The sequence below is a fragment of the Neomonachus schauinslandi genome, chromosome 15 (assembly GCF_002201575.2).
Source record: "Neomonachus schauinslandi chromosome 15, ASM220157v2, whole genome shotgun sequence".
In the NCBI taxonomy this organism is placed as follows: domain Eukaryota; kingdom Metazoa; phylum Chordata; class Mammalia; order Carnivora; family Phocidae; genus Neomonachus; species Neomonachus schauinslandi.
The window spans coordinates 2,127,192-2,146,172 of record NC_058417.1 but is presented as its reverse complement, the minus strand read 5'-3'; the positions used below and the strand labels follow the sequence as shown (position 1 = coordinate 2,146,172).

Sequence of the window (18,981 nt, the reverse complement as noted above, 5' to 3'; positions counted from 1 at the left end):
GCAGCGGGGGTTGCCGTAGAGAGAGAGAGTAGCCGGTGGGCGGGGGGGGGCTAGAGTTTAGGGGTCCGCAGCCTAGTCACTTGGTGGTGAGTACGGGGGCGGAGGGGGGGGCGGCGGCCGGAGGGCTCGGAACTGGGCCCGGGGGCCCGGCGGGGAGCCCGAGGAGCTCGAGACGGGGAGGGGCCAAAGCCCCGGATGGGGGCGGAGGGACGGCGAAATTGTGGGGAGCGCGGTATGGGGGGGGCAGGTGGGGCCGCGTCCGGGTTAGAGCTCTCTGGTCTGTCCCAGCCGCGAAGTGGCGTTGGATGTGTGTGCCTGTGTGTGTTTAGGGTGGGGGTGAGGGGCGCGCCGGGCCTCGTGCTCGAGTAGAAGGGGCCGGAGGGCGGGGAGCGGTTCAGCGTGGTCATCCTGGACCCTGGGGGCCGGCGGGCTGCGTGTGCGGTCTCGGAGGGCCCCGGGCGATAGGTCGCGACCGGGTAGGAACTCGGGGCACTGGGCGCGTGTGAAGGACAGGGGCAGGCGGCCGCCCGAGCTCGGTCCGGGGAGCGGTATGGCGGGGTGGGGCGCCAAGAGATCGAGTAGATTGGAGTCTAGAGAAACCGTGAGTTGGGGGGGCGGGGCGCCAGGCCTCCGGTGGGGGGAAGGGGAGCGCTATAGCGAGGCCTGAGAGGGCGCCGCGCCCTGGCTCCGCCCCTCGCAGGGCGGAAGGGGGAGCAGGGGCGGGTCCAGCACAGCTGGGGACCTGCTGGCCTGGCTGGGGGACCTGAGGGAAGAGGGGTTCGCTTGGGACCTCCGAGATTTAGAGGTGGGGTTTCGCACAGATTCTTTGCTGGTGCCTTGACTCAGCTTTTATTGCTTTCACAGATCCACCTCCGACCCTGAAGCCAGAAACTCAGGTGAGCTTTCCCTTACCTTTGCAGCCTAGTATTACTGCCGGATGCCCTCCCCCTCCCCTCTTTCCTCCTCTGGCCTTTTCTAGATCCCTCACTCAGGGGAGTATACCTTCGGGAATGCCCCTCTTCAATTCCTTGCGATACATGTTTCCTTTCAGCCACCAGAGAAGCGTCGGAGAACAATTGAGGATTTCAACAAATTCTGCAGTTTTGTCTTGGCCTATGCCGGTTACATCCCCCCCAGCAAAGAGGTAGGGTCTGGAGGACGGCCAGCTTGACGGTGGGGTCCTAGGCCGTAGAGGGGTGTGGAGCAAAGGGGACTGCGGTACTTTATAGGAGAAACCTATCAGATGTGATGGGGAAGAGCAGGGAAATTGGAAACTGGTGGGAACACTAGTCCCTTGGGGTGGCTTGAGCAGCAGTGAATGGCCTGGGGGTGTTCATGGAAGGTGCTTCTCAATGCACTGGAGGAAAACAGACATAAAGAAATAGGGCTCTGGTCTGGGGGAGACAGTGCTGTGAGGCAGGCGGGACTGGGGAGATGGCCAGAACCTGAGGGCAGGGGCAACAGGGAAGTTTGCAAGAGGAGATGCTGAGGGGAATCGGGGAGGGGACAATTCTGAGTGTGGTGATTTTTGGGTGGTCTGGGCAGGATATATCCAGGAAGATCTTGTCCCTGGTTTTCAAGCTGGGTTCGTAGAGGGGCTGGAATGCCACCGGGCCGCCTGCTGACCCTGGTCTGTCCCCTTTCAAGGAAAGTGACTGGCCAGCCTCTGGCTCCAGTTCTCCATTGCGTGGCGAGAGCGCGGCCGACAGTGACGGCTGGGACTCGGCCCCCTCAGACCTCCGAACCATCCAGACCTTTGTTAAGAAAGCAAAATCATCCAAGAGAAGGGCGGCTCAAGCAGGTCCCACTCAGCCAGGACCCCCGAGGTCCACTTTTTCTCGTCTGCAGGCCCCTGACAGTGCAACCCTGCTTGAGAAGATGAAGCTCAAGGATTCTCTCTTTGATCTAGATGGGCCCAAAATGGCATCTCCACTGTCCCCCACATCCCTGACCCATGCCTCCCGGCCCCCTGCTGCTCTCACCCCAGTACCCCTTTCCCAGGGGGACCTCTCCCAACCTCCTCGAAAGAAGGACCGAAAGAACCGAAAGTTGGGGCCAGGAGGGGGGGCTGGCTTTGGGGCGCTTCGGAGGCCTCGGCCAGCTCCTGGGGATGGGGAAAAGAGGTCTCGAATTAAAAAGAGCAAGAAACGGAAGTTGAAAAAGGCAGATCGGGGGGATAGACTCCCACCTCCTGGGCCTACCCGGGCACCCCCCAGTGATACAGACTCTGAAGAGGAGGAGGAGGAAGAGGAAGAGGAGGAGGAGGAAGACATGGCAGCAGTGGTAGGGGGTGAAGCCCCAGCCCCTGTGCTGCCAACACCCCCCGAGGCTCCTAGGCCCCCTGCTGCAGTGCACCCTGAAGGAGCCCCTCCCACTGACAGCGAGAGCAAGGAAGTGGGCAGCACTGAAACGAGCCAAGATGGAGACGCCAGCTCGAGTGAAGGCGAGATGCGGGTCATGGATGAGGACATCATGGTAGAATCAGGTGAGAGGTCTGGGGCTGCCCAGGGTTAGCTGGAGGATGGGCTTGGGCTGTTGCGGACCCAAGCGCTCAGGCAGAACACCAACCAAACCTTCTTTCCCCAGGTGATGACTCATGGGACCTGATCACATGTTACTGCCGAAAGCCCTTTGCAGGGCGGCCCATGATTGAGTGCAGCCTGTGTGGGACCTGGATCCACCTCTCCTGTGCTAAGATCAAGAAGACCAACGTCCCTGACTTCTTTTACTGCCAGAAATGCAAGGAACTGCGGCCAGAGGCCCGGCGGTTAGGGGGGCCTCCCAAATCTGGAGAGCCCTGACACCGCCGTCTCCAGGCTGGGACTTCCAAATGACAACGTGACTTGGGAACTGAGCCTCAGGGTCCTCAGCCTATCCCCTGGAGCTTGGATTATTGTCCCACTTCAAGGCAGGAATTCCCAAGGGAGGCTGGTTTGGGAATGAATGGCTCACGGTCCAACCTTAACCTTTCCTTCCCACCTTGTGGACTTGAACATGGACCCATTACAGTTGGGGGTGGGAAGCTGTCTGGGTCCCTAGACACTTAATCTCTGTCCCTTAGACCTGCCGCCCTTCACTTTCTGGGCCAGGGTTGGAGCTGGGGTGGAATGGGACAGTTGTCTATAAAACTCTAGTGTAAATAGAGCACTCCCCTTCCTCATCTTTTCTTTTATCTCCCCATTTATTCTACACCGGTTGTATTTTTAATTTTGGACTTCCCCTTTCGGGCAGGGCAGCTCAGAGGTGGAGTACCAACCAGGGTCTGGCCGAGGGAGGAAGGAAAACAGAAAGGTGACGATCCGCTCGCTCACCTCTTTTGTTTTTAATAATATTGGCCAGCTGTTTGTACAGACAGCCTGCGTGTTGTAAATAAAGCAGAGTGGGCTCTTTTGTGTTTATAGCCCTCACTGACTGTCCTGCTTAGGAGGGAGGCGGTGGACAGGCCGGCCAGAAGACTGAAGCCCACCTCCAGAGTCCGAGCGGAAAACCACCCGGCTCTGCACCTCCTCCCGCCCCGCCCCCCCCAGCCTCGCGGCCTCAGTTGGCTTGCCCCCGGCCCAGGACCCCCACCGCCCCCAGCCTGTCCCCCAACACGCACTGCTCCAGGGGGATCAGCGTTGCTTCGAGCCCCCCGCCTGGGTGGAGCAGAGCGGGTGGGAGCCGGCCGCCAGCCCCCTAGGGCCGGGGCCAGCTTCGCCGGGGTACTCGGAGGACGCGGGTGGGGACACATTTGGGGGCGGGGCCGTTGAGGGTTGGGAGACCGTTGCTGAAAGCAACGGTCACGTGGCGGGGGCGCTGGGGAGGAGCCGCGGCGGTCACGTGACCGCGGCGGGTCACGTGACAGGGCGGGCCGACTCGGGCCACGTGACATGAGGAGAGGTGGGCGGGGTGCTGAAGGGCGCCCGCGACGTCGGCGGCGGTGGCGCGCGGCGGCGGCGGTGGCGCGCGGCGGCGGCGGCAGGATCCGCGGCATCGGGTCGAGCTCCACGGCCCGCGCCCCCTTTCCGTCGACCGCCACCCCGCTGACCCCTCCGCACCTCTCCTGCGCCGGTCGGTCCTGTCCGCGCTCGCGCGGCGGAGTGCGCGTGTGCGCAGGCGCGGCGGGGGCGCTTCGCCCCGTTGGGTGGGCGGCAGAGCCCGGGAGCGCGCGGGCGAGACCATGGCGGGCAGCGGCGCGGGGGGCGGCGGTGTCGGGGAGACCAAGGTGATATACCACCTGGATGAAGAAGAGACTCCCTACCTGGTGAAGATCCCCGTTCCCGCCGAGCGCATCACCCTCGGCGATTTCAAGAGCGTCCTGCAGCGGCCCGCGGGCGCTAAGTACTTTTTCAAGTCTATGGATCAGGATTTCGGGTGAGCGCGAGGCCTAGGTTGGAACCGATGGTGGCCGCGCTGGGGTGGATTGGGCACTGTGGAGGGGCACAGGTCTGCTCTGGGCCATGCTGGCGTTTTCTGGGCTCCAGTGCAGCAGACTGTATTATGCTGGCCTTAGATTGGGTATCCCAGGACGGGCAAGGTTATGCTTGGACAGATTGAGGCGCACGGAGCTGTAGGACGATGCAGCGGGCTGTGCTAAACCAGATTAGGGAAGATTAGGCTATACTGGAATAGAGTGGGGTGCACTGGTTGATTTGGGGATAATCTGGGTGGTCTGGTGCATTCGGAGCAGTCCTGTAGCACACGGGCTCTGAGGGGTGTTGTGTAATCTCCTGGTGTAGATTGAGCTGGGTCGGGGTATCTGGGGATATTCTGGGCTAGAGTACAGCAGATGGGATTATCTGGGGACATTCTGGTCCGTCCGAACGCAGAGAATGGTGTATTGGGATGTTCTAGGCTGCTTTGGAGTAGATTGGGCTATCCTGGAAAAACTTCGGTGGTTCTGGTCTCTACTGGGTGGGATTGGTTGATCTTAGTTTCTGCTGGGGCCTAGTTTTTATGGAGACACTCTGTAGAGGGGCAGACCCGGCTTTTGGGGGCTCTGCCAGTGTAGACAGCTGTATTGGGATAATGTCTATATTGGTAGAGACAGCTGCATGACGGGACACTCTAGGCTGTTGCTAGAACATGTTGGGCTATCCTGGAGTAATTTGGGTCATTCTGGGCTAGACTAGAACTTTGAACAATAAACGTCTTCCTAGGTTTTGAGCCTGAGCTCTCTAGGTAGCCAGCCTCGGCCCTTGAAGGCAGGCTGGATTAGACTGGGACAGTCCGGGGTCTGGGACAGTGGAATGGACTGGCCTCTACTGAGAGATTGTTGGACGTTGGGAAAGTGGGACTGTCTTGGGAGTTACCTGGGAGTTAGATCAAGGTTTTTCTGTTTGTTAGCGGCATGATCCGTGAAATGGACACAGTTTGCGGAAAAAGCTTAGTATAGGTAAGCGACGCACGGTGATTTCTTTTTTTTTTTTTTTTTAAAGATTATTTATTTATTTGAGAGAGAGAGAATGAGAGAGAGAGCACATGAGAGGGGGGAGGGTCAGAGGGAGAAGCAGACTCCCTGCCGAGCAGGGAGCCCGATGCGGGACTCGATCCAGGGACTCCGGGATCATGACCTGAGCCGAAGGCAGTCGCTTAACCAACTGAGCCACCCAGGCGCCCCGCACGGTGATTTCTTGGTGAGTTGTAATTGCGACTAGTATTGAGTCTGACTGGTCTGTAAGTGAGATCACTCAGAATAATTTTCCAGGTTAGGCTACGCCGAGGCTGGGTTACGTAGCGAAGAATGCTGCGTTATACTGAGACAGAGTGGTGGTCGTGATCGGGCTGAGTTGCCCCATTGATAACAGATGGGATTAAGTTTTCATGTATCCAGGCTCCTAGAATCATATTAGAGTAAAGGGTTAATCAGACAGGCTGTCCTAATTTGGAGGCGAGGATGTGTCTGTGTGAGAGAGAGAGTCTGTTCAGGGTAGAGAGTCTCATAGTTCATATGTTTATTTAACAGATACTTGTTCATGCTCCCTAAGCATCAGGTTCATTGCTGTGTGACCAGGATACAGTGTTGAACAGAATAGGCATCCATGATTTCTCATGGTGGTTGAGAAGAAGGGGCAAGTCCCATCCATCCCAAGGAACCCGTGGGAGAGATGACCCCAAGGCTGGGCTGCTTAGTGTAGAATTCAGTGCCAGATGAGCCACAGGGGAATGGGAAACTGGGCTTCACCTCTCCTTGGGAGTGCTCAGCCTTGTGAGCAAGTACTATTTTTCGGTCTAACGGGTATTTGTACGTGGGGAAAGGTGGCGCATTTGGATAGCTTTCTGGGAGTGAGGTAGAGAAAACTAAGGAAAGCATGAGACTACAGACTCCGGACCAAAGGCTTTGGGGACTAGGAACGGTGGCGTGTGAGGAGCAGGGTGGAGGTTGGGGGAGGTGCTGGCAGAGCTCCTAAGGTTAGACAGACATTTGGGGCAGCTGGGGTCACCAGAGGGGATGGGACGGCCTTTGAGATTCGAGTGAGAGAGGTTTGAATTAGACTCAAGGAAATCTTTGGAGCAGTGTCAAAACCTAAGGATGAGTTGGGGAGAGGAGGAGAAGGAAGGAAAGGGGGTGAATTTGGAAACTCCTAGGTGTGAGAGCGAAGAAGCATTTCAGCGTCAGGGACGAGGACTTGGTCAAGGTGCGGGAAAGTCAACATCCTTGACCTGGACGAAGATCGGGAGAAGCCTTGAACGGGGGTGCATGTGGGGGGAGCTAGGCCATTCTCACTGGCCTTCATGCTGTCCCTCGGCAGGGTGGTGAAGGAGGAGATTTCGGATGACAACGCCCGCCTGCCCTGCTTCAACGGAAGGGTGGTGTCCTGGGTGAGCGCCCCCGTCCCCCCTGCAGCCGCCGGACTCCTCTGAGCCTCAGTCTGCCCCCTGCCCAGGAGCTGGAGGCCCTGGCTCCTTGCTGCCTCACCGGCTCGGAGAGCCAGCTGGAGTTGCTCAGCCTTCTTCTGGAGCCTCTATTGCTCGCTCCTGCTTTTTCGGTGCTTTCCGCCGGCCGTGGGCTTGCTCAGACCCTGTAGTCCCTTCCCTTACTCCCCCGAGTCCCTTCCCTTACTCCCACCTCAGATGCCTCCCTTCCTGGTTGAGCCGGGTTTTGTCATTGCATCTTTCCAGCTAGTGTCGTCAGATAACCCCCAACCCGAGATGGCTCCCCCAGCCCACGAGCCTCGGCCCGAACTGGCGCCACCCCCCCCACCGTTACCCCCGTTACCCCCAGAGAGGACCAGCGGCATTGGGGACTCCAGGCCTCCGTCCTTCCAGTGAGTCTTTGGGATTCTTGAGTCCAGGGGAGGGAGGTGAGGAGGGGACTCAAGCCCCTGGGGGGGGACAGTTGAGGACTTGAAGCCCTGTCCCCCTGACACGTCTCTGCCCACCCAGCCCTAATGTGTCCAGCAGCCGGGAAAACCTGGAGCCTGAGACCGAGACAGAGTCGGTCGTGTCTGTGCGGCGGGAACGGCCTCGCAGGAGAGACAGCAGTGAGCATGGCGGTGAGGGGGGCAGGCCTCCCGAGGGTGCGCCGGGGCTGGGGAGGAGGAGGGCTCGGCCCGAGGCGCGACGAGGGGAAGCAGCCCGAGGCCTGGGCTCCTGAGGTTCCGGTTCGCACGCAGCGGGGGGCCACAGGCCCAGTGGCCCCTCAAGGCTGGAGCGCCACCTGGCTGGCTATGAGAGCTCCTCAACCCTCATGACCAGCGAGCTGGAGAGCACCAGCCTGGGGGACTCAGACGAGGACGACACCATGAGCAGGTACGGCCTCCCCCGCGCCTCCCATCTCTCTGCCGGGCGCCCCCCAACCTCGTCTGCCTGTGAGCTCCCCTTCCCGACCTCCTGACAGGTTCAGCAGCTCCACGGAGCAGAGCAGTGCCTCCCGCCTCCTCAAGCGCCACCGGCGGCGGAGGAAACAGCGGCCGCCGCGCCTGGAGAGGGTGAGGGGCTTGTCGCGGGACAGCTGGACCTTGGAGAAGCTGGGGGCCCGGGCTTAGGGAGCCCAGGGCACAGGAAGTGAGACTCTGGGGCTCGGCCCCGGGTCCTCGGAGGCAGCCCAGCTCCTTCCCCGTGTCCCCCACAGGCCTCGTCTTTTAGCAGCGTCACTGATTCCACCATGTCTCTCAACATCATCACCGTCACGCTGAACATGGGTACGAGGGGGCGCAGGGCCGGCGGGGGGGCGGGTCGCGCGCCGGGCGGGCTTCCCCTCGTCATGTGTGCGCCCTCCGCAGAGAAGTACAACTTCCTGGGCATCTCCATCGTGGGCCAGAGCAACGAGCGGGGCGATGGTGGCATCTACATTGGCTCCATCATGAAGGGGGGCGCCGTGGCGGCCGACGGGCGCATCGAGCCGGGCGACATGCTGCTGCAGGTGGGCTGCCCCGGGGCCGTGGGCGGCGGGGTATGCGCCCCGGGCGGCCGCCCCTGACCCGCCGGCCCGGCTTCCAGGTGAACGACATGAACTTCGAGAACATGAGCAACGACGACGCAGTCCGGGTCCTGCGGGACATCGTGCACAAGCCCGGGTGAGCCGGCGGCCCCGTCCTCTCGTCTGCCGCCCCGGCCCGCGGCCGCGCGGGTCCGGGGAGCGTGCGGGGCACGGCCGAGTAACGTGACAGATGCCCACGGGGCGAGGGTGTGCCCGCGAGACCCCCACCTGCATGCCTCCGAAGTCCCCTCCCCGCTCTCGCTGCCCTCGTCCGTCGCTCTGTCTGCTCTGCGCGGTCTTACCCCCGGGTGTGGTGTGCGTGCGCATGTCCGTCCCCGTCCCCATCCGCGAACGGCGTGGCTTAGCGTCCCTGTTCCCGGACCGGCTCCGGAGGGACCCTGACCGTGTGTTCCCTCGCACCTGTCGGCGGCGTTACTAGAGTTGTCGCTGTCCGTGGGTCCCCTGCGCCAGAGCCTCCCTGCCTCAGCCCTGCAGCCCAGCCCCCTCTGTGGTCTCTGCTCTGTCCTAGTCCTCTGCCCTCCGCCCTCCCAAGGCCCCGCCCCGCCCCCCCCCTGCACCACCCTGCGTGACTGCTTCCCCCCTCCCCACAGCCCCATCGTGCTGACGGTGGCCAAGTGCTGGGATCCCTCTCCCCAGGCCTATTTCACTCTTCCTCGAAGTGAGTGCTGTGGGGGCAGGAGACTGGGGAGCCGGGATTGGGCCTCCAGGCGGCAGGAAGGGCTGGAGGCGGGTCAGGGCAAAGGTGGGATGGAAGTCAGTCAGGGAGCTGCAGGGAAATGATCGTCGCAGGGGCCTTCTCTGTCCCAGACGAGCCCATCCAGCCCATCGACCCTGCCGCCTGGGTGTCCCACTCCGCCGCGCTGACTGGCACCTTCCCGGCCTATCCCGGCTCCTCGTCCATGAGCACCATGACGTCGGGGTCCTCTCTGCCTGAGGGTGAGCCCCCAGCCCACCTTACTGTCCCCTCCCCGGAACGCCTCTCACCGGAGCTGTGCCCGCTGCTGCTTGGCAGTGGGCCCTACCTCAGACCCATTTCTTCCCGCACAGGCTGTGAAGGCCGGGGTCTTTCCATCCACACGGACATGGCATCTGTGACCAAGGCCATGGCAGCTCCAGAGTCTGGGCTGGAAGTTCGGGACCGCATGTGGCTCAAGATCACCATCCCTAATGCTTTTCTGGGTATGGCTGGGTCCTGGACGGGTGGTATGGGAAGGAGGGGGGGCCGGAGGAGGCCCCAGCCGGGACCGGCGCAGGCAGGGGTGAGGCAGGAGTCCGGGAGGAGGAGCTGAGCGCTTCTCTGCTCGGGCGCTCCCAGGCTCGGACGTGGTCGACTGGCTCTACCATCACGTGGAAGGCTTTCCCGAGCGGCGGGAAGCCCGCAAGTACGCGAGCGGGCTGCTCAAGGCAGGCCTCATCCGGCACACCGTGAACAAGATCACCTTCTCTGAGCAGTGCTATTACGTCTTCGGGGACCTCAGCGGCGGCTGCGAGAGCTGTGAGTCTCTTGTCCCCACCGCCCCATCCTGCCCCTCCAGCCGCACCCCTAGCCCAGAAGCCAGCCAGGGCCGCCGTGGACGGTCGTGCAGCGTGTCCTGTGTCAGGCCCTGCCCTGGCTGACGGCACCCGGCTGTGCTCCCTGGGCGAGCCGTGCCCTGGCGGCGGGGGCCCACGGGGAGTTTCCTGTCGGAGGCCCTTGTCTTCGCCCCCCTCGTGGATGGTTCTGGGGAAAAGGCGCCTCCGAAGCAGTGACTCTCGCTCCTCTGCTGCGTTCCAGACCTCGTCAGCCTGTCCCTGAACGACGACGGCTCGAGCGGGGCGTCGGACCAGGACACCTTGGCCCCTCTGCCCGGGGCCACCCCCTGGCCCCTGCTGCCCACCTTCTCGTACCAGTACCCGGCCCCCCACCCGTACAGCCCCCAGCCGCCGCCCTACCACGAGCTCTCGTCCTACACCTACGGGGGGGGCAGCGCCAGCAGCCAGCACAGCGAGGGTGAGTCACTGTCCCACGCCAGGACCGCGCCTGGGGGCGGCCCAGGGGGGGGGGGGGCGCCGGGGAGGCCGAGGGATGCTGGGTCAGGGCTCAGGTGGCCGCACCCCTCACCCCCCCACAGGGAGCCGGAGCAGTGGGTCGACGCGAAGCGATGGGGGGGCAGGGCGCCCAGGGAGGCCTGATGAGCGGGCCCCCGAGTCCAAGTCCGGCAGCGGCAGTGAGTCTGAGCCCTCCAGCCGCGGGGGCAGCCTCCGGCGGGGCGGGGATCCCGGCGGGGCTGACGGGGGCCCTCCCCCTTCCAGGGGCTCGGCAGGGGGTGCTCTGAACCTCCGAGCCCACCCTGGGCTCCATCCCTACGGACCACCCCCGGGGATGGCCCTCCCCTACAATCCCATGATGGTGGTCATGATGCCCCCGCCTCCACCCCCCGTCCCTCCAGCCGTGCAGCCCCCGGGGGCCCCTCCGGTTAGAGACCTGGGCTCTGTGCCCCCAGAGCTCACAGCGAGCCGCCAAAGCTTCCACATGGCTATGGGCAACCCCAGTGAGTTCTTTGTGGATGTTATGTAGAGCGCACAGGATCTCCTTCCTCGGCCCGTCCTGCCTGGCCCCTGCCGGCCGAGGGCCCCTGCCGGCCGAGGGGCTTGCCACCGTGACTCACGGGCAGTGCCTGGTCCCTCCCCTGCCCTCGGGGGTGTGTAAGGGACCTTTGGTTATTTTTAGCTTTACTGTTTTTATAAGCCTTTGGGGGGGGGGTTGAAATAGACTTTCGTGCATTTTTTGGACTATTTTTTCAGTAGACGCTTCCCTTTTTTATATGAAGAATCCCTTTCTCCCGGGCCCCTTCTTCTAACCCCACAATGTGACCTCCTGCTGTGCCCGCCCCGGGCGTCAGCTGTGTCCTGGGCAGGGTGGGGGGCGGGCAGCGGTACGCTGGGAGGAGGAAGGGGGTGGGCACCCTAGCCAGCAGTCAGAGGAAGCTGGGGTGTTCGGTATTGGGGGCCCACGTAGCTGCTTTTGTTACTCTATTTATTTAGTCACTTGTATAAAACCAAATAAAGCAATAGGGGCAAACTCCCCACGCCTCTGGCTCCTTTCTTTGGGAGGGAGGCAGGCAGCGAGGCCAAGAGGGGGCCCGGCAGAGCGAGGCCGTGAGAGCAGCGGGGCCCTGGGCCAGGCCCTCTTTAAGGCAGAACCAGGGCCTGTCGGGGGGCACTGGGCTTGAGAAGGCACGGGCCGGGCCCTGGCAGCGGGCAGCAGTCAAAAGCCCAGGGGGTTGCTGGTGACCATGCCGCCTCGCTCCACCAAGGCCATGGAGATGCTCTTGAAGTTACGGAACAGCTCCTGTTGTTTTGGGTCAGACTGCAGGGCGGTCATGTTCTCCCGGACCCGGGCCGCCGCCTGGGGACACACGAGGAGGGGTTCAGGCCCGCGCCTCGCGCCCCCCCGCCTGCCCTGGGTGACCCCGAATCTCACCTCGATACACCAGCTGTCACAGAGCATCTTCTCGTGCTGGGCTGTAGGGTGGCCCTCACTCAGGGATCTTGAGGCCCTGGCGCCAAGCAGGAAGGGCAAACAAACCTGGGCCGTGAGCCTGGCCCGGGCACCCCCACCCCCCACCGCCGCTGCCCGGGCCGCCTCCCCCGCCCCGGCTGCCGCCGCACCTGGACAGAACTACCACCATGGCGTAGAGGTCAATGGCACTGTCAGCCAGACGCTGCAGCACGAACTGTTCATCTGTCAGGTAGACGGGCCGGGGTCGGCGGGTGAAAGGTGGGGGGGCTGGGGGGCAGGGAAAGGAGGGGACGGGGCAGGGCTCACTCACTGACGATCCCCTTCTTGTGTTTTATTAGCTTGGTCTCGACCACAGCGGCAAACTGCTCCAGAGCCTTCACTGTCTGAACAGAGAGGGAAGGCACCAGCGCTCAGAGGGCCCAGCCGCACCTGCCCCCCCGCGGGGGCTGCCCCCCCCCCCCCCCCCGCCCCCCAAGTGCTTACCAGCTCTCCGCTCCGATTCAGCTCCTGGTGGATGACAGCACTGAGACTCAGGCCACTGCCCAGCCCTGCCCGCCTTCGAGGAAGGGGGAATGTGACCGGTTAGTCACCACCCCCCAGCCCGCCCCGGCCCGGCCCCGCTCAGGCTTACCTCCTCAGCTGTTTGCCTGCCTCTCCTAGCAGGAGGCCGGCATTCCCAAAGGGATTCTTTAGAGCGCTGCCAAGTCCAGAAAGTTCCTTTCCTTTGTTCTGCGTGGGAGAAGAGCCTAACAGTCAGGACGTGCTCTTTTCCCTCCTTCCTCCCCGAGTTCCCTCTTACCATACAGCCCTGCAGAGCCACAAAGAGCCGGAGGATGTCGTTGGTCCCCTCGAAGATCCGGAAAATGCGAAGGTCTCGGAGAACGCGCTCTACCCCAGGCTCCTGCCATGGGGGAAGCCAGAACACACGGCCTTGCTGAGCGGCGCCCGCCCGCCCCTCCTGTTCCCGCGGTGGCCGCCCCAGGCAGAGCGCCATCCTGTACCTTCATGAAGCCCATGCCGCCCATGATCTGGATGCACTCATCGGTCACCTTCCAGGCCGCCTCCTGGGGACCGAGAACCACGTAAGATTGGTCTTGGAGCCAGGCTCCCACCCTGGGCTCTCCCGCCCTATAGGCCGGGGACCTCACCGAGCCAAAGATTTTACTGATGGCGGCCTCGATCTGGAAGTCCGTGGCTCCCTGGTCCATGTTGGCACTCACCATGTAAGCCATGGACTGAGGTTGCACGGTTGGGCGTGGGAAGGAAAAGGATGGTGTCAGACTCACCCCGATCGCCCAGAGCTCCCAAGACCAGGTCTGCCCTACTCCTCGAGGCCCTTGCCTTCACCACCTAGCTCCACCTGTCAGGCACGTACTTGGTCCCCTGAGCCAGCCCACTGGGGGTTTCTAGGTACTGCACTTGTTTGGAAGGGGAGAAGAGGTAGGTGGGGGCGCAGGTGGGATCAGCTTCAGGGACCTCCGAAGAACGACTCGGCCCTCGCCCTTCGGCGCTGACCACGCCTCCCCGCATCCCCTAGGGCATTGGTGTAAAGCTGGAGACCCACTGCCCCAGGTGCTGCTGGGAGTTGTAGTCCCACCGGCTAGGAGGAGGGCCCGGGGCGGGGCTTGGGCTGTGGGCGGACCCTCACCTCAGTCACGTACTGCAGCACAGCCATCCGGGCCAGCTTCTCCTGGATCAGCCCAAAGTTGTGAATTTTCTCCCCAAACTGGGTACGATTAGCAGCATGGTCCACCTGGAGGAGGGCCCGTGTGTCGCAGTGGGGTTCTGTAGTTTCTCCCCGCCAGGAGAGGGACAGGCTGCACGGAGATCCGATCCCAGGGGGAGGGGAGGGACGGCCCCCCTGGGGAAGGGGGACAGGGTGACTTTGCTTCCGGCCAGCTGGAGCTCAAGCAGGGCACTCACCGCCTTAGCAATGATGCCCCTCATGGTGCCCGCGAGGGCCGCGGCCATGCCGAACCTTCCGTTGTTGAGGATGTGCATGGCAACCTTGAAGCCGCCCCCCACCTCGCCCAGCACATTCTCCGACGGCACTTGTACCCCGTCAAAGTACACCTCTGCCGTGTTCGAGGCCTTGATGCCCATCTTCTTCTCGGGGGGCCCGCTGTGAAAGGGCAGAGAAGCAGAGGTGTGCTTGGCAGGCTGCCATGGGGCGGGGGTCACTTTGTGGGAGCTGGGCGTTACTGCGGCTGCAAGCACGGGAGAAGGTGTAGGCAGCAGGGCCGGCATGCTTGGAGGATGAGGACACCTGGTTCTCTAGCCTACCAGATGCTCGGCTCACTGGCTGCAGGAGCCAAAGCTTTATACGAGTTCTGTGCAGCTTAATCCCAAAGAGAATATGCCATCCAGCTGCTCTGGGTTTTGCACACATCCCCAGGGTGACCTGTGACACCATCTGCCCTGGACCGCAGTGCTGTGCCCCAGTCTGGCTCCGCTTCCATCCTCTCCCCAAACCCACTCACTGGGTGACACCTCCAAAGCTCCGCTCCACCACGAAAGCTGTGATCTTCTCCTTCACGGCCCCCGTGGCTGCGTCTGTGACTGGTGTCTTGGCAAAGACCGTGAATACATCTGCCAGGCCCCCGTTACTATGGAAAAATGAGGGGCAGTCAGGGTGCGGGGGACAGAGCAGTGGGGCCTGAAACTGGGAAGAGGTGGAGAAGAGACAAAGGCAGGGGGCAGGGGAGGATTGCCTGATCCAAATCTTGCTTCCATTGAGGGTATAATATTTCCCACAGGGGCTGGGCACGGCTGAAGTTTGGATGGAGGCTGCGTCGGACCCACTGGAGGGCTCGGTTAGACAGAAAGCAGCTATGGTTTCCCCTGTTGGGGAGAGAGCGCCTTTAAACTGGGTCCCAATGGGCATCAGAGGCCCCTCACTGTCCCCACCCTGCCCACAGGCAGCCTTGACGCTTCTGGCCGCGGTCAGGTTCACGTTTCCCCACCAGCACACTGATGCCTTCCCAGAATCTCCCCCAACCGACGCGCCCAGCTAAATGATGACCTCCGTATCACCAGCCTCATTTGTACCAAGCCCAGGACACCCCCAGTCCCCCCTGGGTCTCCTGGGGCTGCCTCACCAGATGCCAGTTTGGGGAGGTATTTTTCTTTCTGGGCCTTTGTGCCAAAGAGGAGGATGCCTTTGAAGCCGATGCTCTGATGGGCCCCCAGGGTGATGCCCACGCCAAGGTCATGCGTGCCAACGATCTCCACCAAGCGGGCGTACTGCGGGAGAAAAGCAGGCCTCTGGGGCTGTTACTGGCTGCCCCGTGGGGGCCTTAGCAGGAAAGTGCGGTCAACAGGGCAGGGCATTCCCACACGGTGACTGGAGAGAAGAAATGTCCCCGTGGCAGAGAGGGACCCTGGTAGGGAGCTTCCTACCCTATTTGTCAGTCCCTCCCATTGGGACTTGTGAACCTAGGTGAGGTCCGTGGCCCTAAGGGACGCATATAGTTTGGTGTCTGAAAAGGTGTACGTCTGCAAACGGTTTGTTGGAACAATGTGTGTGGACTGGTAGTCACCATCCGAGAGGCCACAAGGGCGGTTACTTCACAAACCTGGATCCTGGGTCAGGTAAGAAGGGAGCTTCATCCACAAAGTTGCAGTAGACTGGGATGCTGGCAACGGGGCGGGGCAGGGGGGTGGGGGGCGACGACCTCCCTCACCTGCGTGTTGCAGAGGCCCACACCACCCAGTTCGCCGGGCACTTGCAGACCAAAGGCCCCCAGCTCCTTGAGGCCCTGCATGGTGGTCTCCTCCACCTTCTCCATCATGTCATTCTTGGCAGGATCGTTCACCTCCTGGAGAAGGCACAGGATGCTGCCATCCAGGCTCCTTTTAAGCTGTTCAACACTGCTCCCACCCCATCAGGGACCAAAGCCCTGTATCCCCCCACCCGAGTCATTCCTCACCTCAAAGAAACGGGACACCGGCCCCACCAGCTCTTTGAGAAACTGTGTCTGCTCCTCGTTGAGCACTGTGGGGGGGGGGCGGGGGCGGGGAACAGGCTGGTCAGGTCACTGGGCCGGCGAGGGACGCTGCCCCGCCCCACCCAGCTCTGACTACCCCTTACCAGACGGGTAGGGGAACACCTGGTCGGTGGTGAGCTGGCCCTTGAACATCCCCACAGCAAAGGACTTCGATTCCTGCACAGGGAGAAGGCGGTTTCAGGGAGCTGTCTGCTGGGGAGGGTGAACCCCTGGCCTAGCTCCTCCCGGCCTGGAGGCCACATACCGCCTTGGCCTGCTTCTCCCTGGTCGAAGCCTCGGGGGAGGAGGAATCTGACTTCTCCAGAACCGCCTGGGGAAAGGGATCGTTAGCAAGGCCGGGGAAAGGGCTTCCGAAGAGCCAAGGAGAGCCCAGCGGAAGAGCTGGGGGCCGGCGGAGGACGGCTGCGGCGACCTTTCCCCTAGTTCTGACATCAGGGCACCCTGGGGCCTGCCCTTTCCCCTACTTTCTCGGTGCCAGGCCGGGAGGCAGGTGCCCGGGACGGAGAGGGAGACCCCTGCCGGCGGCGGGGAAGGGGAAGCCGAGGCGGACCCCCCACTCCCAGGCCGCCGTCACTCACCTGAGCGGCCCCGCTGGCATAGGGTCGGCGGGCCGGGCCGGGCGGGGGCTGCCACACGGGCGCACGGGGCCGCGAGCTGGGGGGAGAGGGGGCTCAGTCCTGGCCCGGTCCCCAGACCCGCTGCCACCCGCCCCCACCCCATCCCTCCTGTCCAGCACGCACCTTCCGACCCCCAACCTCCGCAGCTGCCGCCCCACGCTCGGGGCCATCCGTGCCGCCTGCATCTCCGAACCGCTCCGAACCGCTCCGGCCGCCGCTGACCCGAGCGCGGACCTACCGCGGTCGGCCCGTCTGCTGAAGTCTGGCTGCCCCCGTCCTGTCTTGACTCATCGCCCACAATGCACCGGGAGGCGGGTGGGCGGGGCTTCCGGTCTCCCGGGCATGCTGGGAGATGTAGTTCCGGGGCGCCCCCTCGCCCCTGCATTCTGGTTGACCTAGAGCGATCTCCAAACGTCCCCGTCTCCCCCAAACGCCTTCATCGCGCGCGTCCGAACTAGAGTGTAGCCTTCGGAAGGGGTGATGGAATAGGCTGGGGCGGAAGAGGGAGGAGCTTAGGCGACTGCAGCCAGAAGAATGGAGGGTAGACCAAAAGGAGGACTTCCCAGGTGGAGTTTGCTAAGGGATAGGTGGGAAGAAAGGAGTGTAAGATAAATGCCAGAGGCAGAAGGAGGGAAAGACAACCCTTCGGGGTCCCTTGTGAAATTCGTCTCCATCAACACGAAGAGGAGGGACATGGTGGGGAGGGGGGACCCAAGCATATTTTTCTGAGACCTAGGAGGTGTCACTAACTTTGGAAACACCTGAATTTTCACAGGAGACCCTGCTCCCCTCCTCAAATTCACTGCCTCCCCTTTAGGGCCTCTGAGATCTTCCTGTACGTCTCTCTGTGCCCTTGTTCCTTCCTAAGACTCTGTGCTCAGGCTAGACCTCTGACATACTGGATTCTTCCCAGCCTGAGAGGAACTGTAGGAATTCGCATCTCCCCCCCCCCCGACCCCCCCTTCACACACACACCTACTTCTCTACCCCTAGGTCAAGGAATCCCAGGTAATTTATACCTCTGCCCTGCCATCCTTACTGGGGACACACCCAGGAGGAGAGATCTGGGCTCACCTGCCTTTCCTTTGGGGCTGCAGGAGCCTCCTTGGGGGTGGCCCCCGTCCCCAGTTCCTCTGGGAAGTGTAGCAAACTCACCCCTGGCTTTGGGGAGAGAGGCCAGCGTGCGAGGAGCCAGGGGAAGGATGGGACTGCCCACTTCAGCTAACAGCTAGAACTGGGTGGGGAGGCAGCTCAGCTCCAACCCTGCGGATTAGGGAGATTAAAATCAGAGGGGAGAGATGTCCGAGAGACCCAGAGGTGAAACTCGAGAGTCCCGTGGAGGAAAGGCCTGGGGGCTGAGTGGAGTGGGGTGGGCTGGGGGTTGGGATTCGGGGACCCTTCTCCTGAACCTTCCCATAGACTCTGGAGAGAGAGGGCACAGGCTGGGGAAGATGAATGTGTTGGTCCCCCTGTCTCTTCCTTGACCCCCTCCTCCCTCACTTGCATTTCACCAGCTCCCCGCTCAGCCCTCTGGCTCCTGGCCCCCCCACTGTTGCGATGGGCACCCCCTCTCCTCACCGTGCTGCACAGTGACCTCTTCCAGGCCTTGCTGGGTGAGTAGCCCCAATTTTCTGAGGGGCAGTGGTGGAAAGGGCTGGCCTGGGCCTGCTAGGGGGCAGTGACCGAACTTGGGGGCAAGCAGGAGTCCAAGCAGGGGTCAGTCGTCCTGACCGTCCTCCATCAGGATCCAGCCGCCCTGGCTGGAGGAGCTCCTCCCTTACCAGACACCAGGAGGCGAGATGGTGGCAGGGGTGGCCAGGGCGGCAGGGGTGGGGGAGGGTAACTCAGCTCTGTTCTGGTGACAGACATCCTGGACTTTTATGAGGCTTCCATCTCGGAGAGCCAGGTAAGGGGGTGAGGTGGGGCCGCTTCCTCAGGGAGCGGGCAGGCAGGGCTGGACAGCTGAGCTCACATTGACGACTTGGGGGCCCTGGGGACAAACTCCTGAGTCTCCTCTTCCTCACCCCCGTCCTGTAGCCCCTTCTTCCTCCTGCTTCCCCCCGCTTTCCTGGGCCCCAGTTTCAGGCACTAAAGAGTCCAGGACCGAATTACTTTTCAGGCTTCCTGAGGGAGAACTCGCCCCCCCCCCGGGGACCCCCCCCTGCCGGCCCCCCCCCCCCGGGCCCCCCCCCCCCCGCGGCCCCCCCCCCCCCCCCCAGTACTGAAAGGAGCATGGGTGCTCCCGGCCCCACTTCGGGGTGCTCGCTGCCCTGAGAAACTGAAGCCATCCTCCTGGTCTCTGTTCCGTGCGCTGGTGCCTGGCCAGGCCTCCATCTTTGCCTCAGGGGCCCTGTGCTGCTGCACTTCCCTCCTCTCCCGTTATCCGGGTTCCTGCCAGCACCGAAGCAGTTAACTCGGCCAAGGCACCCCCCC

At 62.6% G+C, this 18,981-nt stretch overlaps 4 protein-coding genes across 8 annotated transcripts in view; 3 read left to right on the top strand and 1 right to left on the bottom strand.

The window, feature by feature from the left end:
* The window catches only part of PHF23 (PHD finger protein 23), a 4,620-nt gene extending 1,223 nt beyond the window's left edge, over positions 1 to 3,397 (top strand). Inside the window, exons 2-5 of one of the 2 annotated variants that reach the window (XM_021694659.1) lie at positions 865 to 896; positions 1,052 to 1,144; positions 1,648 to 2,485; positions 2,587 to 3,397. In XM_021694659.1, coding sequence (XP_021550334.1) covers positions 865 to 896; positions 1,052 to 1,144; positions 1,648 to 2,485; positions 2,587 to 2,801 — 1,178 coding nt within the window. In that variant the 3' untranslated portion in view covers positions 2,802 to 3,397. The remainder of the gene's footprint in view (positions 1 to 864; positions 897 to 1,051; positions 1,145 to 1,647; positions 2,486 to 2,586) is intronic. The other variant, XM_044921546.1, reaches the window with a different exon arrangement.
* A 726-nt stretch (positions 3,398 to 4,123) lies between these two features.
* On the top strand, positions 4,124 to 11,478 carry DVL2 (dishevelled segment polarity protein 2). 2 transcript variants are annotated; one of them, XM_021694508.2, is made up of 15 exons: positions 4,124 to 4,353; positions 6,732 to 6,801; positions 7,102 to 7,247; positions 7,366 to 7,475; positions 7,596 to 7,731; positions 7,820 to 7,910; positions 8,054 to 8,123; positions 8,205 to 8,344; positions 8,422 to 8,498; positions 9,013 to 9,080; positions 9,230 to 9,358; positions 9,470 to 9,601; positions 9,738 to 9,917; positions 10,197 to 10,412; positions 10,534 to 11,478. In XM_021694508.2, exons 1-15 carry the CDS (start codon positions 4,160 to 4,162, stop codon positions 10,977 to 10,979), a joined length of 2,205 nt encoding a protein of 734 aa, XP_021550183.1. In that variant the 5' UTR covers positions 4,124 to 4,159; the 3' UTR covers positions 10,980 to 11,478. The 2 variants fall into 2 exon arrangements, with proteins under 2 accessions (XP_021550183.1, XP_044777874.1); XM_044921939.1 differs by having other exon boundaries at positions 7,366 to 7,503; positions 7,627 to 7,731; positions 9,230 to 9,397; positions 9,738 to 9,905.
* On the bottom strand, positions 11,060 to 16,830 carry ACADVL (acyl-CoA dehydrogenase very long chain). 2 transcript variants are annotated; one of them, XM_021694506.2, is made up of 20 exons: positions 16,672 to 16,830; positions 16,510 to 16,585; positions 16,176 to 16,241; positions 16,015 to 16,087; positions 15,854 to 15,918; positions 15,608 to 15,742; positions 15,023 to 15,167; positions 14,636 to 14,765; positions 14,405 to 14,530; positions 13,848 to 14,046; positions 13,573 to 13,677; positions 13,073 to 13,159; positions 12,926 to 12,988; positions 12,724 to 12,825; positions 12,556 to 12,653; positions 12,408 to 12,480; positions 12,235 to 12,307; positions 12,074 to 12,146; positions 11,886 to 11,961; positions 11,060 to 11,810 (listed from the first exon to the last, which is right to left on the bottom strand). In XM_021694506.2, the coding sequence occupies exons 1-20, from the start codon at positions 16,731 to 16,733 to the stop codon at positions 11,670 to 11,672; spliced, it is 1,968 nt and encodes a 655-aa protein (XP_021550181.1). In that variant the 5' UTR covers positions 16,734 to 16,830; the 3' UTR covers positions 11,060 to 11,669. The 2 variants fall into 2 exon arrangements, with proteins under 2 accessions (XP_021550181.1, XP_021550182.1); XM_021694507.2 differs by lacking the exon at positions 16,176 to 16,241.
* Positions 16,831 to 17,846: 1,016 nt separating this feature from the next.
* DLG4 (discs large MAGUK scaffold protein 4) overlaps positions 17,847 to 18,981 on the top strand; it is a 22,130-nt gene continuing 20,995 nt past the window's right edge. For both annotated transcript variants that reach the window (XM_021694501.2, XM_021694502.2), the window contains exons 1-3: positions 17,847 to 17,865; positions 18,063 to 18,161; positions 18,414 to 18,454. In XM_021694501.2, the coding sequence (XP_021550176.2) occupies positions 17,847 to 17,865; positions 18,063 to 18,161; positions 18,414 to 18,454 (159 nt within the window). The remainder of the gene's footprint in view (positions 17,866 to 18,062; positions 18,162 to 18,413; positions 18,455 to 18,981) is intronic.